The sequence below is a fragment of the Salarias fasciatus genome, chromosome 14 (genome assembly GCF_902148845.1).
Source record: "Salarias fasciatus chromosome 14, fSalaFa1.1, whole genome shotgun sequence".
NCBI classification, from domain to species: domain Eukaryota; kingdom Metazoa; phylum Chordata; class Actinopteri; order Blenniiformes; family Blenniidae; genus Salarias; species Salarias fasciatus.
This window is the reverse complement of record NC_043758.1, coordinates 37,340,629-37,357,941: the sequence shown is the minus strand read 5'-3', so window position 1 is coordinate 37,357,941 and position 17,313 is coordinate 37,340,629. Positions and strand designations below refer to the sequence as shown.

Genomic DNA, 17,313 nt, shown 5'->3' with positions numbered 1-17,313 from the left:
TGCCCAGACTTCCCTGTCCCCAGACTCTTCCTCCAGCTCTTCCTGAAGGATCCCGGGGCGTTCCCACTCCAGATGACAGACAAAGTCTCTCCAGTGTGTCCTGGGTCTTCCCCAGGGTCTCCTCCAGTTCGGACATGCCCGGAACACCTCCCCAGGGAGGCGTCCAGGAGGCTCCATCCTAATCCATCCTAATCCTTCCCGAGACACCTCAGCTGGCTCCTCTGAATGTCTAGGAGTAGCGGCTCTACTCTGAGCTCCGCCCTGGTGACTGAGCTCCTCCCCCTGTCTCTAAGGGAGCGCCCAGCCACCCTACGGAGGAAGCTCATTTCAGCTGCTTGTATCTGGGATCTTGTCCTTTCGGTCATGACCCAAGGTTCATGACCATAGGTGAGGGTCAGAGCAGGATTACAATTGCAACAAGACACCATCAGTCGGGTAAAACTAACCTGTCTCACAACAGTCTAAATCCAGCTCACGCTCCTCAGCTCCTTCTTCACCACGACAGACCGACACAATGACCGTATCACTGCAGCCGCTGCACCGATCCGTCTGTCAATCTCACGCTCCATCCGTCCCCCACTGTGAACAAGACCCCAAGATACTTAAACTCCTCCAGTTGGGTCAGGGTCTCTCCGCCGACCTGGAGAGAGTGGACCACCTTCTTCTGCTGGAGGACCATGGCCTTGGATTTGGAGGTGCTGATCCTCATCCCTGTCGCTTCACATTAAGGCTGTAAAACCGCCCCAGTACATGATGGTCCAGGTTCAACTAAGCCAACAGGACAACATCATCTGCAAAAAGCAAAGATGAAATCCTGTGGTTCCCGAACCAGACCCCCTCCGGCCCCTGGCTGCACCTAGAAATTCTGTCCATGAAGATTATAAACAGAACCGGTGACAAAGGGCAGCCCTGCCGGAGTCCAACATGCACTGGGAACAGGTCCGACTTACTGCTGGCAATGCGGACCAGACTCCTCCTCCGTTCATACAGAGACCGAACGGCTCTTAACAAGGGGCCCCGGACTCTGTATTCCCGAAGCGGCCCCCACAAGACACATCAACAGATGCGGTCGGTGTAGGCAACAATACAATCTCATGTGGTTTGTTGACAAAATGCAACAAATAAGATGCTTTCAAACATCAGTGATTTTTTTTGCATATTAGCAATTTTTTAGAAATCTTAAAGACTAAAACTTATTTGCCGCTGCTGGAGCATCAATGTTTAATCTTATTAATTACCGAAAAATAAGTTGCTTTGGAGTCCAGAACCAGGATCGTAATACAGTTAAAACTTTTTTCTTCATTATTTGTGTAGCCGGGTGGAGAATCAGGTTCTTGCATTCGCCAGCAGGTGGCTCTGTATGTGCAGAAACGGCAGTATAGAACCCGGAAGAGGAAGAAGATTCACCAACACGCGCGGAGTAACTTTGGCCGTGTCAGACCGCCGGCATGGGTATTGAAATTCGGATGAGTTTGAGCAGGAGTTTTGGGACGCAAGTTCACTAGCGACATGACGCATCACGTGGCAGTTCGCCACTGTATTCTGTTGACTCTGCATCTTTATGAACTTCTTGGAGAAGAGACTGCTTCAGTTGTTCATGTACCCTCTGTTTTGTTTATTCTTCACTCAGTACATTTGAAGTTTTCCTCTCCTGGTGATCATTTCTGTGATAGGAATTAATACCTAAAAGATATGGGTTCAATGGTGGATGGGGATGCCCACCTGTGAATGTATTTGTTGGCATCAGTCAGAGGAAACGGTAAAAAGACCACTCTGCATCTTTAAATTCATTTAACGCTGCTCATGTCATATTTGATTCCTTTTTGGCTGAGTAGTCAAGATTAAAGATCCCACAAAATTAAGTTGTGTCCTGCGGATTGTCATTTTACCCGGTCACATCTTTTTGGTACCAGCAGTGGGGTCTCTGAAATTTGAAGCTGCATGAGTGAGTCTTATTTTTTGTAGTCATCTGAGTGTGAACTGAGAGTCGATCTAGGCTAGGTTTGGGAGGTACATGAACAACTGCAGTGGTCAGGAGCAGAGTCGGCGTTTGGAAGGATCGGAGACTGCGAGACCTGTCTGGGACTGCTGAGGAGAGCTAGCCAACAGACTGCAGAGATCCAAACAACGCAGAGGACTGGGAGAAAGACTGTAGCAGAGGACATCACTCGTCTCTGCGTGATCTGAACACTGTCAAGTGACTTTGAGTCGAGCTAAGTCTGCACTGTCACACTTCACCATGTCGAAGGAACAGGCTGAAGCAATTAACCAGTTACATGCAAGACTTCGTGAACTGAATGACAAACATGAGAGAACCATGGAGACGCTTGCTACATTGAACAACAAGTCATACGTATATGTGCCCAGAGAGCGTCAAATTCAGCCTTTTAGTGGTGACCCTCTGAAAGATGGCCGCTCAGTGGATGAGTTCATTGAGGAAGTTGACTGGGTTATTAAGGCCAGGGGCCAGTCCCCTGAAGACACAGTGGATTTCATTTTGTCGCTTTTAAGGGGACCTGCATTAGAGGAGGTCAGGCTTTGCACAGATGAGGAGCCAAAGGGGCCTTATGAGCTGTTTGAGTTACTTCGGGACGCGTACACAGAGAAACGCAGCGTCACTCAACTGTTGCAGGCTTTTTACGGGCGGCACCAAAGGGAGGATGAGAATTTTCAGGAGTACTCACATGCTCTTTCCCAGATCTTGCGACTAGCCCTGAGACAACAACCCGATGCAGTGGCTGATTCAAGGTTCGCTGTCCGAGATCAGTTTATTGAGGGGTTACGGGACCTCTCCCTTAGGAGGGAGCTGCGCAGGATGGTGAGAGAAAGACCCAAATCCACATTGTTGGACGTGCGTGAAGAGGCCATTGCCATGTCTCTTGAAACCAGTCCTTGTGACACCAAAACCGTGAAGAGCAGGAAGGTGCTGTGTGAAAGTGCTGGAGAAGAGCACCAGTATTCTGGTGCTGTGTGGGGAAAACAGACCCCCACCCTTGAGGACGTTGTTAGGGTGGTCACCGAACAGAGCAAAGCCATTGGGGAGTTAACTCTTGCACTGAAAGAGAGCATGGCGCTCAAACAAAAACCGGACCAATACAAAGGGGGAAAACCTCGTGCGAGGCCACAGTTTACAGAGGATGGCAGACCCATATGTTTCAGATGCGGGGGGGTGGGACACATTGCAAAAGAATGCACACTACACAGACTAACTACCCCACCAGCAGTCTCCAGTGTTTGTCCACAGGGAAACGAGTCCCCTCGGATGCTGTGAGCCAAGCAATCTGAGGAGAGGCTAAGGGCTCGGAGATGATCAGTCGGGAGCTTTTCCTCGAGCGAGCAGTGGGTGAGTGTAGAGGAGTCACTGTGCACATTAATGGGATTCCAGTTAGGTGTCTCTTGGATACGGGGAGTCAGATCAGCACAATATCGGAGTCTTTTTTCAGAGACCACCTAATGGGGAAGGAGGGGGATGTGTTCCCCACCTCAAAATGGCTCAGGCTAACAGCAGCCAACTCTTTGCCCATTCCATATGTGGGATATATTGAGCTGGATGTAGAAACCATGGGGCTGAACATACCAGAATGCGGTTTTCTGGTGGTCAAAGACCCACCACAAGAAGGGTCTACTGCCGAAGGAGAAGCAGTTAAACCCCCAAAGAGTTTTCAGGAGATCATGCCAGGTCTCATTGGCATGAACATTATCAAGAGATGCAAACAACTGGTCACAGCAGAGTTTGACACCACGCTCCAAGAGCAACTTGACTCTGACTGGAAAGAAGCATTCCAGAAGGTGCAGACCTGTGAGATGGTGGAAAGGACCTCCACCGCCAGAGTTTTGGGCAGAGAGGCAATTCATGTGCCAGCCTTTTCAGGGGCCAGAATTCTGGTGAAGGGTGCAAAGTCAGCATCAGATGATAAGACACATCTGCTGTTAGAACGGGCACAGACTCACCTACCAAGTGGATTAGTTGTGGTCCCCACTCTAGTTGAAAGCGGTCAGGTGGTATTTCCAGTGCAGGTTGTGAACTTCTCTCAGGAGGATGTGTGGTTGCGCCCTCGGACGAGGCTGGGCATTCTGTCTCAAGTTGAATGTGTTGATCAGGATCAGACAGAGGTGCGGTTTCATCGCATCTCTGCAGGTCAAGAAGAGGTGACAGTGGAGCAGAAACAGGGACATGCAACAGGTGACAATTTCCAATCTGTGTTGGGCCAGCTCCATGTAGGAGGCACTGAAGAAGAGAGGGCTAAATTAACTCTGCTCTTAGCTCAGTATGCAGATGTGTTTGCGTTCCAGGAGGAGGACCTTGGTTACACTGACAGAGTAAAACATGAAATCCACCTAGTTGATGATGTGCCTGTGGCACAGCCCTACCGTCGCATTCCTCCCACGCAGTTTGGTGAGGTGAAAGAGCACATCAGCAAGCTGTTGAAGAAAGGTGTGATCCATGAAAGCACTAGTGCTTATGCCTCCCCAATTGTCTTGGTCAGAAAAGCCGATGGTAGTCTTCGCCTTTGTGTAGACTACAGGAAACTGAACGCTAAGACACGGCGAGATGCTTTTCCCTTACCTTGTATTGATGAGTTTTTCGATGCTCTGCATGGTGCCAGGTTTTTCTCAACAATCGATCTTGCCAGCGGGTACCATCAAGTTGCTGTGCATGAAGACGACAGGCATAAAACCGCCTTTACTACACCCTTTGGGTTGTACAAGTATTCTCGTCTGCCTTTTGGGGTGTGCAATGGGCCAGCCACTTTTCAAAGGCTGATGCAGGTGACAATGAATGACCTGATCATGCAGATCATGCTCGTCTATTTGGATGACATTCTGGTGTATGCACAAACATTTGAGGACCACCTGGCGAGGCTGGAGCTAGTCCTACAGCGTCTGAGGGAAACAGGACTCAAGGTTAAAGTGGAGAAGTGTCATTTCTTACAGAGTGAGGTGCGGTTCCTTGGACACCAGATTTCTGCAGAGGGCATAGGGACAGACCCTGAGAAAACAGCCGCTGTGCAGCAGTGGGAGGTTCCCAGCACAGTTAAAGATTTACGATCATTCTTGGGGTTCTGCAGCTACTACAGAAGATTCATTGAGGGCTTTTCTCAGATAGCTGGACCACTTCATGATGTTGTCAACGCCCAACTCCAGAGCTCCAATTCATTCAGCTCTAAACAGCGGATTGGAGATTTGTGGACCAGTGAGTGTCAGGAAGCATTTGAGCTTCTCAAGGAGAAACTCACCAGTGCCCCGTTGCTGGGCTATGTGGACTTTTCCTTGCCCTTCACACTGGAAACTGATGCCAGCAGCTTAGGACTCGGCGCCATTCTGTATCAACATCAGGGTGGAAGGAAAAGAGTCATAGCTTATGCTAGTAGGCGACTGCGTAATGCTGAGAAGAACGACAGGAATTACAGCAGTATGAAACTCGAACTGCTGGCCCTCAAGTGGGCAGTTTCAGAAAAGTTCAGAGGATACTTACTGGGCTCCAAGTTCACGGTCTTAACTGACAACAATCCCTTGTGTCACCTTAACACGGCAAAGTTGGGCGCAATTGAGCAGCGCTGGGTTGCGCAGCTAGCGGTTTTTGAGTTTGACATCAAGTATCGCCCAGGCTGCTGTAACACTGCTGCAGATGCCCTCTCTAGGCAGCCGTTAGCAGGGGAGCCTCAGCCTCTTCCAGATGACCTGGATTTTGATGACTGCATAGCCATATGCAATGTGAGGAGGGGAACTGCTCTGGGGCCTGAGGTGGGTACAGCAGGGAGTAGATGTTGCCAGGTGAGACAGATCCGTGCTTCGGCGACCGAGCAGAGTTTCAGAGGGGAGGAGGGGCAAGGCAATACCCCTGCTCTCCCTGGTGACACCAAGGAGGAGCTAAAGCAGTTCCAATATGCAGATCCCACAGTCAGTGCATTCAGAGTCTTTTGGGACAGAAAACAGAAGCCAACATTTCAGGAGAGGACTGGGCTGACTAAACCGGTGTTGTCTTTACTCAGGCAGTGGCATCGTGTCAAAGAGGTCGAAGGTTTGCTCTATCGGGTGATAGATGATGTCTACCTGGGTGAGTGCCACCAGCTGTTGCTCCCAAGCTGTTTGAAAGAAGCTGTCCTTTCAAGTGTGCATGATAACATGGGGCATCAAGGGATAGAGAGAACGCAAAGCCTACTCAAGCAGAGATGCTTCTGGGTGGGCATGTATGATGATGTAGACCAGTGGGTCAAGAAGTGTCAGCGGTGCATCCTCAATAAGATGCCTCAGCCCAAAATCCATGCTCCGATGAAGTCATTTCTAGCCACACGGCCGCTGGAAGTCATCGCAGTTGATTTCACTATTTTGGAACCAGCCTCTGATGGTCTTGAGAATGTTCTGGTCGTGACAGATGTTTTCACAAAGTTTGCCCAGGCATTCCCCACTCGAGATCAAAAAGCTGACACCACCGCTAAGGTCCTTCTCCGGGAGTTGTTCATGAAATATGGCGTACCTGAGAGGTTACATGCAGATCAAGGAAGGAACTTTGAGAGCGAGGTCATTGCAGAGCTCTGTAAGCTGTATGGAGTTAAGAAAACCCGCACTACTCCGCATCACCCCCAGGGAAATGCCCAGTGTGAGAGGTTTAATCGAACTCTCCATGACCTTTTGCGCACTCTGCCCCCTGAGAAAAAACGCCGGTGGCCAGAACATTTGGCAGAGTTGGTATATGCCTACAACGTGACACCTCATGCTACTACTGGTTACTCACCACACTATTTGCTGTTTGGGGTCCACCCTCGTCTTCCCATAGATGCACTTTTGGGACAAAATGCTGGGACCAACAGAAAAAGTGACTGGTTGGAGATGCACCAGAGGCAACTTAATGAGGCTCATGCCAGAGCAAGAGAGTACACTGAACAGAAATCAGCAGCACGACTGGAGCGGGACAAACCCAAAATACATTGTCCCCCAGTGAGTGTGGGACAGTTAGTGTACCTCAGAAACAGGCCATATGGTAGGAATAAGATCCAGGATGCATGGGGACCTATTATTCATAGGGTGGTGGAAATCCAGGGTACCACCCATGCAGTAGAGCCAGTGGAGGGAGGTCCTGTAAAGAGAGTCCACAGGGCTGACCTCAGACCATGTGAGTTTCCTGTGCCTGCTCCTCGTAAGGACAAAACCAAGGTTCCAGTGACATCGACTGCTCCTGTTGACCCTGTACTGGGGTGCCAAGATCCGGAGTACGTGGTGTTGGAGGAGGCTCCGAGCCTGAACTTGGATTTAGGAACACAGGAAGAACAGACCACAGAGGGGGGTTCGAATGAGCAAACCCACAGGCCCCCACTTGAAGACGTAACTGACTCTGTGTCAGTAGGGACCACACCAGTCCCTGCAAAACGCAGAACACGGAGAGAAAATGCAGGGGTACATTCAAATCCTCATCACGTACCTGTCTCTGCATGTAAAGCTATCTCCCTCAGTTCTGATGTACTTTCCGAGTTGCTGAGTAGTTTGGGAGCAGCATTCTTCCGGGAAGCAGTGAAAGAGGTACGGACTGCGAACTAACTCATCGAGGACGACGATGTTTTAGCAGGGGAGTATGTAGCCGGGTGGAGAATCAGGTTCTCGCATTCGCCAGCAGGTGGCTCTGTATGTGCAGAAACGGCAGTATAGAACCCGGAAGAGGAAGAAGATTCACCAACACGTGCAGAGTAACTTTGGCCGTGTCAGACCGCCAGCGTGGGTATTGAAACTCGGATGAGTTTGAGCAGGAGTTTTGGGACGCAAGTTCACTAGCGACATGACGCATCACGTGGCAGTTCGCCACTGTATTCTGTTGACTCTGCATCTTTATGAACTTCTTGGAGAAGAGACTGCTTCAGTTGTTCATGTACCCTCTGTTTTGTTTATTCTTCACTCAGTACATTTGAAGTTTTCCTCTCCTGGTGATCATTTCTGTGATAGGAATTAATACCTAAAAGATATGGGTTCAATGGTGCATGGGGATGCCCACCTGTGAATGTATTTGTTGGCATCAGTCAGAGGAAACGGTAAAAAGACCACTCTGCATCTTTAAATTCATTTAATGCTGCTCATGTCATATTTGATTCCTTTTTGGCTGAGTAGTCAAGATTAAAGATCCCACAAAATTAAGTTGTGTCCTGCGGATTGTCATTTTACCCGGTCACATTTGTTTAAAGAAAATATCAGAAAAAGTGGGTTGGTATTATGATTGTGGTTTCTCTGTCTGCCACTAAGCTGCTGTTGTAAAGAGGCCAGAGTCTGTAATGCCACCCGGGTTTACATCACGTGCTGCATTCTTCTGCCTTCCCCCTCTGCTGCCCAAGCTGTGGCTCCATCGTGTTACTGTTCTTACCATCCAGCCAGCAGGGTCCACACAGGTCAAGACCCACGAACCCGTGGACACATGTCGTCCTGCCAAAGCACCAGCAGAGGCTCCTCCTGTCGGGCCAGGATCCAGCATCCTCTTGTCACACAGCTGCAGAGCAGAGTCCGGCCGGCGAGTCGACCGCTCAGCATGGACAGCAGTATGAGTGTCCATGTGATTACTCCTTCATGACCAGAGGTCAAATAAACAAATCATAACTCACCAACAACTCTGTAGAAACTAAATGTCCTGCCAGCAGAGAGCAGACATGCCTTCCCTGTCCTCCAGGTCGTGTTATACGTTAACAATATTCTGAAGGCTGTCTACTGTGAATGCCAGCAGACAAATCGTATGAATATCAAAAATTCACCTCTGAACAAGAATGAAACAAAAGAGGAAAAAGAGTGAAAACACAGTATGGAAGAAGAGTTCACTCATTATATAAGCTTATATATTGTTGTGGAAATTCTGTTAAATAAATGCACCAGCGAGGGGTTCCTTGATTCTTTTATTGCAGCTGCAGCAAGAAGAGAAGTCTCCACTGCCACCAGATCAGTGTGAGTTCTGAAGTTCTGCAAAGCAGACCAGCATTTTATAACCACTTCTGCAAACAACCCCGCCCTGTGGCTGGGGGTGCATCTTACAAGAACATCAAGGAAGCCATTAACATTTCCCAGAGGTCCCACCTGGTCAGGAGGAGGAACATCTGTTTAACATACAAGAAGAACCTTATTCTGAGGCAAGAAGGAGAGGTTTGATCACACGTATTGACTATATTAAAGTCAAAAGTCAAAGTTCTGCTGTAAGCACAAGACATGCAGTGCAAATGAGGTTTTGTGTCACTTGCTTTCCTACGGTGCAGACAAATATCACAGAATAAAAGCTACAGAATACAGGCAAAAATATAGAAGAGAAAGACAATATAGGCAAGAAAAACACAAGATTTTAAAGTAAAGAAAAAACAAAAAGTGCAATATCTATTAAAATATACTTCTGGAATCTGCATTATATAATCAATATACACAGAATTGTCATATTTAAATCCCTGAATGGTCCAAAGAAGTCAAAATGTGTCCAAACAGGGTTTGGATTTGTCTCCCACTGTGTGAACATGGAATTGTGTATTTCACTGCAAAGCAAAACACAACACTAAAACTAAAACAGAACATAGAAACAGAAATGATCATCAACTGAGAATAAAACACCCAAAAAGCAGCTGTGCTTAATGAAGAGCACTGGCAGCCTGGAATCTTCTGTGGTTTCCTCCAGATGTCAGGTTTCTCCTCCAGGGTAAGAACAGGGGTTTCGGAATGCAGAGGGAACAAATCTGGTGCCATGTGTTGACCAGGTTTGAGATCATGAGTCCACATCTCCCTCCCCCCTGGAGGGAGGGAGGGGAGGGAGGGGGGGTCTGTAAACCCGCCGTCCCTCCCACTTCCCCCCCGCTGACTGCTCCCTCTGCAGCCGCCTCTCTGCTCGGCAGTGTCTCTCTCGGAGGCTTTCTGTTCGGTACCGGGTTTGTGATGGAGCGCTGGAGGGGCAGAGTGGCTCTGGTGACCGGAGCCTCGGTCGGGATCGGGGCGGCGATCGCCAGAGAGCTGGTCCGCCTGGGGATGAAGGTGATGGGCTGCGCCAGGGACGTGGAGAAAATCCAGGTCTGAACCCTGTTCGAACTTTATTCATCAGCACAGCTGCTTTAATGTTTATCGCTGATGGGAAATAAGAAAAACTGAACTGGTTAACTAAAGTGAGCAGGTAGTTTGCAGAACATCTGATATGAAATGTCTGGAGAGGTTTTGTTTCTGGACAGGAGTGCTGGCAGTGTTGTTCTTTCATAACACAGGACGGGGGGATACAGAGGAGTTCCTTATAAACACCTTCTGAAGTGTTCAGATCAGCAAAATGCTGTGTTACATAATGCCATGGGATGTACCAGCAGTTCATCGCCCTCCACAGAAACGTCTTCCCTGGACGAGAAGCTGTGATTACAGCTCCTACAAGCCTTTCATGTGATTTCCATCTTTGTCTTGTGACTCCAGAAACTGGCAGCAGAGTGTCAGAGCGCCGGCTTCAGCGGCGTTTTGGTGCCTTTTAAGTGCGACTTGACCAAAGAAGAAGAGATTCTGTCCATGTTCGCTGCCATCAAAGCTCAGCACCAAGGTGTGGACGTGTGCATCAACAACGCCGGCCTGGGCCATGCGGACCACCTGCTGTCTGGTAGAACCAGCAGCTGGAGGAACATGCTGGATGTAAGAGCTGCGGGAATCAAACCCCTTCATTTGTATTGTTTGCCAGCAGAATCTGGAGCCACTGTGTTCATGTGAGGATTCTGAGGTTGCACTTTGTAAAGTTGTACAGAAAATTCAACTGAAGGACCCAAGTGGAACTTTATTGCCTCAGGTATCGTCACATGCCCTCTCTCCTGGCCGTGCTTTCAGGTGAACGTCCTGGCGTTAACCATCTGCACACGAGAAACGTATCAGTCCATGAAGGAGAGAAACGTTGACGATGGGCACATCATACATTTGAACAGGTGCAGTTTTATCGGTAACGCTTCCTTTTACAGTACGGTAATTACCATGTATTAACATGGTAATTGCAAGGTAAGTACCATGTAATAAGGAGAAGTTACTGTAAAATTACCATGTAAATACAGGGTAACTATGTTGCTAATTACCTAGTACTTTTAGAGTAATTACCAAGCCAATTCCAGGCAAATACCAAGTAACTACCTGGTAGTAAGTATTAATTACTGGGTAATTATAATGTATATAGCAACTATGTCGGTAATTGCCAAGTACTTACTAAGTAATTGCTAAGTAATTACCATGTAATCATTGGGAAATGTAGACTTTTTACTAGGTATTACTAGGTACTGCTAGGTGTGTACGCTATGTATTTCCCTATTAGTCAAGTGTTTTTTACTACTTACCTGGTAACTTCTTAGTATTTCCCAGTAACTACAACATTTACCTGGTAATTACGGTTGAACTGTAGACTACTGCAAAAGGAAGTGAGGCCTGTTTCCACACTATTACCTGGTAACTACTTATTCGTTACCCAGGAACTCCAAAAATACCTACCTGGAAATTACATAGTTATTAAAGTGAATTTGTACTGTGAAAGGAAGTGAGGTCTGTTTCCATGTTATTACCTGGTAATTACTCATTTATTACCCAGTAAATAGAAAAATATTTACCTCGAAATTACATAGTTATTAAAGTGGATTTGTACTGTAAAAGGAAGTGAGGTCTGTTTCCATGTTATTACCTGGTAATTACTCATTTATTACCCAGTAAATAGAAAAATATTTACCTGGAAATTACATAGTTATTAAAGTGGATTTGTACTGTAAAAGGAAGTGAGGTCTGTTTCCATGTTATTACCTGGTAATTACTCATTTATTACCCAGTAAATAGAAAAATATTTACCTGGAAATTACATAGTTATTAAAGTGGATTTGTACTGTAAAAGGAAGTGAGGTCTGTTTCCATGTTATTACCTGGTAATTACTCATTTATTACCCAGTAAATAGAAAAATATTTACCTGGAAATTACATAGTTATTAAAGTGGATTTGTACTGTAAAAGGAAGTGAGGTCTGTTTCCATGTTATTACCTGGTAATTACTCAGTATTTAGCCTGTTACTCGGAAACTTTCACATTACTCCACACACTTGCATCAAAAATGCAGCAAACCCCATCAGTGTGTGTGATACAGTCTCTGAACAGCACACTGTATCTATCAGGAGATCAGAGTTTCCATCAAAACCACCACCACCAGTCATCACATTACATTAAGATGAACGCATTATTATTACACTTCCTCACTCCAAACACCTCACTGTGACAGACATGCAAAAACAAGAGAGCTGCCAAAGATAAACATTTTAATCAAATGGAGTTCAAGTTCTTATAAAACAATTTACAAAACAGTGCACATTTTTAGCAGTCAGGCACCTTTTTTTTTTTTTTAAGAAACAGAACAGATTTCTTTTGCAAAAAACAAAATACAAATAACAAGTGATAAACAATCACTATAAATCAACATTAATAAGTACACTGCTCCAGTCTTGTGAATTCACATCATGTGTTTTCTGCAGACCCGTCTACAGGAACCCTTGATCTCCATCATCCCGAATACCCAGGACCGCCGTCGCCAGGTGTTGTCACGTTGTCCACGTCCAGACTTGTACCCCCCTCGGCGTGATGAAAACGAGGACAGCACAACAGTTCCTTCTTAATGCTCAGGGTTTATTCACTTTAACATCCAAACCCCAAACGTGAGAGCTGAAAACATACAAATATACATATTAATAAGCAGAAACTTACACAATTAACAAATATACACATTGCACAAAACACAAATACCTTTAAACCTTCAAATATACACATGAAATCGACATTACAACCGAAACATTCACCCAAGCCTGAACCACAGCCACCCACCACCAGCTGCAGAGCGCTCCATACCACCACTATAATAATCAATAAAACACCAAGAAAAACGAAAATATACACACCTCACTGACTGCATCACATTGTAAAGGAGGTAAGCCGTTTGTTTTTGCTCTTTTCACGGAGTTTTTTGTTCTTATTTTCTCTCTCCGCGTTTATCTGTGCACCACTTAATGTGGTCCTACCCGGAACGTTCCGCCGTAAACACGCTTTCTCTCATTAGAGTAGGAACCGAAATTTAATTAAATATAAATATCACCATATCACCAAGTGTCTGCAGACGATCTGCCATAAATAAGCTTTCTCTCAGTCGAGGTAGAACCGAAATTTAATCAAATATAAATATCACCGAGTGGCGGAACTAACCGTCTGCCGACGTTCCGGGTAGGACCGCATTAAGTGGTGCACACAAACGTGGAGACGTGCTGTCCTCGTTTTCATCACGCCGAGGGGGGTACAAGTCTGGACGTGGACAACGTGACAACACCTGGCGACGGCGGTCCTGGGTATTCGGGATGATGGAGATCAAGGGTTCCTGTAGACGGATCTGCAGAAAACACATGATGTGAATTCACAAGACTGGAGCAGTGTACTTATTAATGTTGATTTATAGTGATTGTTTATCACTTGTTATTTGTATTTTGTTTTTTGCAAAAGAAATCTGTTCTGTTTCTTAAAAAAAAAAAAGGTGCCTGACTGCTAAAAATGTGCACTGTTTTGTAAATTGTTTTATAAGAACTTGAACTCCATTTGATTAAAATGTTTATCTTTGGCAGCTCTCTTGTTTTTGCATGTCTGTCACAGTGAGGTGTTTGCAGTGAGGAAGTGTAATAATAATGCGTTCATCTTAATGTAATGTGATGGCTGGTGGTGGTGGTTTTGATGGAAACTCTGATCTCCTGATAGATACAGTGTGCTGTTCAGAGACTGTATCACACACACTGATGGGGTTTGCTGCATTTTTGATGCAAGTGTGTGGAGTAATGTGAAAGTTTCCGAGTAACAGGCTAAATACTGAGTAATTACCAGGTAATAACATGGAAACAGACCTCACTTCCTTTTACAGTACAAATCCACTTTAATAACTATGTAATTTCCAGGTAAATATTTTTCTATTTACTGGGTAATAAATGAGTAATTACCATGTAATAACATGGAAAAAGACCTCATTTCCTTTCACAGTACAAATCCACTTTAATAACTATGTAATTTCTAGGTAAATATTTTTCTATTTACTGGGTAATAAATGAGTAATTACCAGGTAATAACATGGAAACAGACCTCACTTCCTTTTACAGTACAAATCCACTTTAATAACTATGTAATTTCGAGGTAAATATTTTTCTATTTACTGGGTAATAAATGAGTAATTACCAGGTAATAACATGGAAACAGACCTCACTTCCTTTCACAGTACAAATTCACTTTAATAACTATGTAATTTCCAGGTAGGTATTTTTGGAGTTCCTGGGTAACGAATAAGTAGTTACCAGGTAATAGTGTGGAGGCAGGCCTCACTTCCTTTTGCAGTAGTCTACAGTTCAACCGTAATTACCAGGTAAATGTTGTAGTTACTTGGAAATACTAAGAAGTTACCAGGTAAGTAGTAAAAAACACTTGACTAATAGGGAAATACACAGCGTACACACCTAGAAGTACCTAGTAATACCTAGTAAAAAGTCTACATTTCCCAATGATTACATGGTAATTACTTAGCAATTACTTAGTAAGTACTTGGCAATTACCGACATAGTTGCTATATACATTATAATTACCCAGTAATTAATACTTACTACCAGGTAGTTACTTGGTATTTGCCTGGAATTGGCTTGGTAATTACTCTAAAAGTATTAGGTAATTAGCAACATAGTTACCCTGTAATTACATGGTAATTTTACAGTAACTTCTCCTTATTACATGGTACTTACCTTGCAATTACCATGTTAATACATGGTAATTACCGTACTGTAAAAGGAAGCGTTACCGTTTTATCTACTGTTGACATTAAAGCTGGAGCCATCGGCCCCGTCAACTTCAACCCTCACCGACTTGTTGCTTTATTTACTGTCAGAGGAACAAACAAAGCTCAAACGGGAATCTTTCAGTGGAGGTTGGAGTGACTTTGTGAGCGTCAGTGCTTTTTTGTGTTGCTGATTATGTGTTCAGAATAACTTCCAGACGTGTCTTGGTTCTTAAACTCACAATCTGTTCTTGACGCGTAGAGATCAGGGTTGTCAAAGTGTTGAGCAGTGACCCAGACCTGGCCCCGAGCCCAGGGCATGCTGTGGATGACCTTTCAACTGTGTCAAAGAAAAAAAACACACTGACATGTACCTGCTGTTAATGATTTATTGACTGAAGCAGACATAGTACAAACCTCACCCTCACAGCAAATGCCAGTGACCCTATGGAGAAGTAGGTTTAGTGTAAAAAATGTTATGAATGGATGTTACCTGCATGTCACGTTTATTTTTCTTTTTTCTTTTTCAGTGTATGTGGGCATCGTGTCGTCGCCTTTCCCAATCTGAATTTCTACACGGCCACCAAGCACGCGGTGACGGCGCTGACCGAGGGTCTGAGGCAGGAGCTGCGTCTCGCCAAGTCTCACATTCGAGCCACAGTAAGACTCCCAGACGCAAACCAGTTATCCACGGTGCAGAGGGGTTCGCCTCACAGCTGATGTGAGGAAGACGGTTATTCTGATCACATGAACGCCACATTTCAGACAGAGCTTCATTGATAGACCCTCTCTGGTTGCAGTCCATTTCTCCGGGTCTTGTGGTGACAGACTTTCCCTTCAGACTCTTCGTCAACGAGCCACAAAAGGCTGAGGATTTGTACAATCTTTACACGGTAGGACTGCATCTTCTGTAGAACGCTGTACATTTCCAAACATACTGAACGCTTCTGAAGCCCTGTTCTCTTCCCTGACAGCCACTGGCAGCGCAGGACGTTGCCGACGCCGTCACGTACGTCCTGAGCGCGCCGCCCCATGTGCAGGTCAGCTGTCCGCCTCGGTTCTGGACCTGATCGATGATTCTCACCTTCGTACTGATGACTGAAATAACCGTCAGATGACTGTACTCCTCGTTCTGTTTCAGATTGGAGAGGTTCTGATTCAGCCCGTGGAGGAGTTCTGGTAGCGCTACGTCAGCAGCAGCTGAACCGAGTCGTGCTTTTACTTTAGCAACATATCAGCTCTCATTTTCACATGTTGGAGTTACAGACATTTCAAATGACGTGGCACACCTGCACAATAAAATGCTTGTGTATGAAATTTATTCGACTGCATTGTTTGATATTTCACAGGAGAGAAGTGTGTTTTCGAAGCACTTGAAATGTGGATTGAATTCTCACAAATAAGAATTGAAAACGTCCTAAAAACCAACTACGAGGATGATGCTGATAACTCCAAACAAAAGAGAAAGACAGAATCCAGTCTAACCTTGTTATATTAAAGTAGTGATTATGATAACGCCTGGAATATGTTTCTTTCTGAAAACATTTTTAAATAGAGTTTTAAAATCTGAGTCAAGTTCTAGCAACTGTGTCGGTGGCCACTCAGGTTACATTTTGGCCTCTGAAATTGCTCATCGGTGTGGATGTGAATGACTGTGAAGAAATACAATCAAAAAACTGAACAATACAAGAAACATTTCAAAAGACTGTCGCAGTTCTTAAATATTATTCAGCAGGATATTTATGCTTATGTATGTAATGATTCCCGACTAGAAAGGTGTGAAGCTTTTCCCAAGAGAGCTGACATTTTAATCAATGAGTCACAAAATTACCACCAAAAACACAATGCGAGAGCGGTAATACAGAGTTTTTACTACTAGAAAAGAAAGAAATGAAGCTGAAAAGACCACCAATGGGAACACAAAGGGAGTCACTGTGAAGCAATCCATGTCAGATTCGGTCTCCTCCTGTCAATCCACGGCTTTTCCTCAGGGCTGCTGGGCGTGATGGATTTTTGGAAGCTTCATCTGATAACGTCCCGGAGAACACATCGTCCTCTCCGCCTGCCTGACCGGAGCAGTCTGCTAATTAAAGGTTCCAGTCACATTTTCCATCGATTCATGTCTTTCCAAAGAGCTTGACTGTGGGTTTTTACCCTTTCTTTAGCTTTTAATTGAATCTCACCTCGGATTAAGCCTCGCCTTCTGTTAGAGAGTTCAGTTGGAGAGCAGCTGAATGAACAGTGAATGGATTCTGAACGACGTTGCTTCAGTGTCGTGGTGCTCGTAGAAACACGGGTTTTTGTCGGCCTCTGTTCATTCATATGAAAACAGGATAGAAGAATGTATGCACACATCTTCATTTAATCACACAGCCACGCCTTGCCTGTGTGTGACAGGCGGTACGGTGGACAGCGCCACCTCCAGGTCGACAGCGGAGGAACCCTGTGCTGCAGGAAGCACCAGCGGAGAAGCAGAGCTGCCCGTCCTCCGGTCCTCTCCTCCCTTTGACCTGCTGGGTTGGAGGGTGGGGGGGCCG

The 17,313-nt window shown here is 45.6% G+C and overlaps 1 protein-coding gene across 1 annotated transcript; it reads left to right on the top strand.

Moving 5' to 3' along the window:
• Nucleotides 1–9,816: 9,816 nt before the first annotated feature.
• On the top strand, nt 9,817–15,991 carry LOC115399972 (dehydrogenase/reductase SDR family member 11-like). The gene is made up of 7 exons (XM_030107637.1): nt 9,817–10,014; nt 10,399–10,608; nt 10,798–10,892; nt 15,307–15,436; nt 15,577–15,669; nt 15,751–15,816; nt 15,918–15,991. Exons 1-7 carry the CDS (start codon nt 9,883–9,885, stop codon nt 15,957–15,959), a joined length of 768 nt encoding a protein of 255 aa, XP_029963497.1. The 5' UTR covers nt 9,817–9,882; the 3' UTR covers nt 15,960–15,991.
• The last annotated feature ends 1,322 nt before the right edge of the window (nt 15,992–17,313 follow it).

Excerpts from the sequence above, each read along its gene's own strand:
- LOC115399972 (XM_030107637.1), top strand. The coding sequence starts at position 9,883 with ATGGAGCGCTGGAGGGGCAGAGTGGCTCTGGTGACCGGAGCCTCGGTC. Across the intron at positions 10,609-10,797 it reads GCTGGAGGAACATGCTGGAT|GTGAACGTCCTGGCGTTAAC; the intron begins GTAAGAGCTGCG and ends CCGTGCTTTCAG. Across the intron at positions 15,670-15,750 it reads ATTTGTACAATCTTTACACG|CCACTGGCAGCGCAGGACGT; the intron begins GTAGGACTGCAT and ends CTTCCCTGACAG.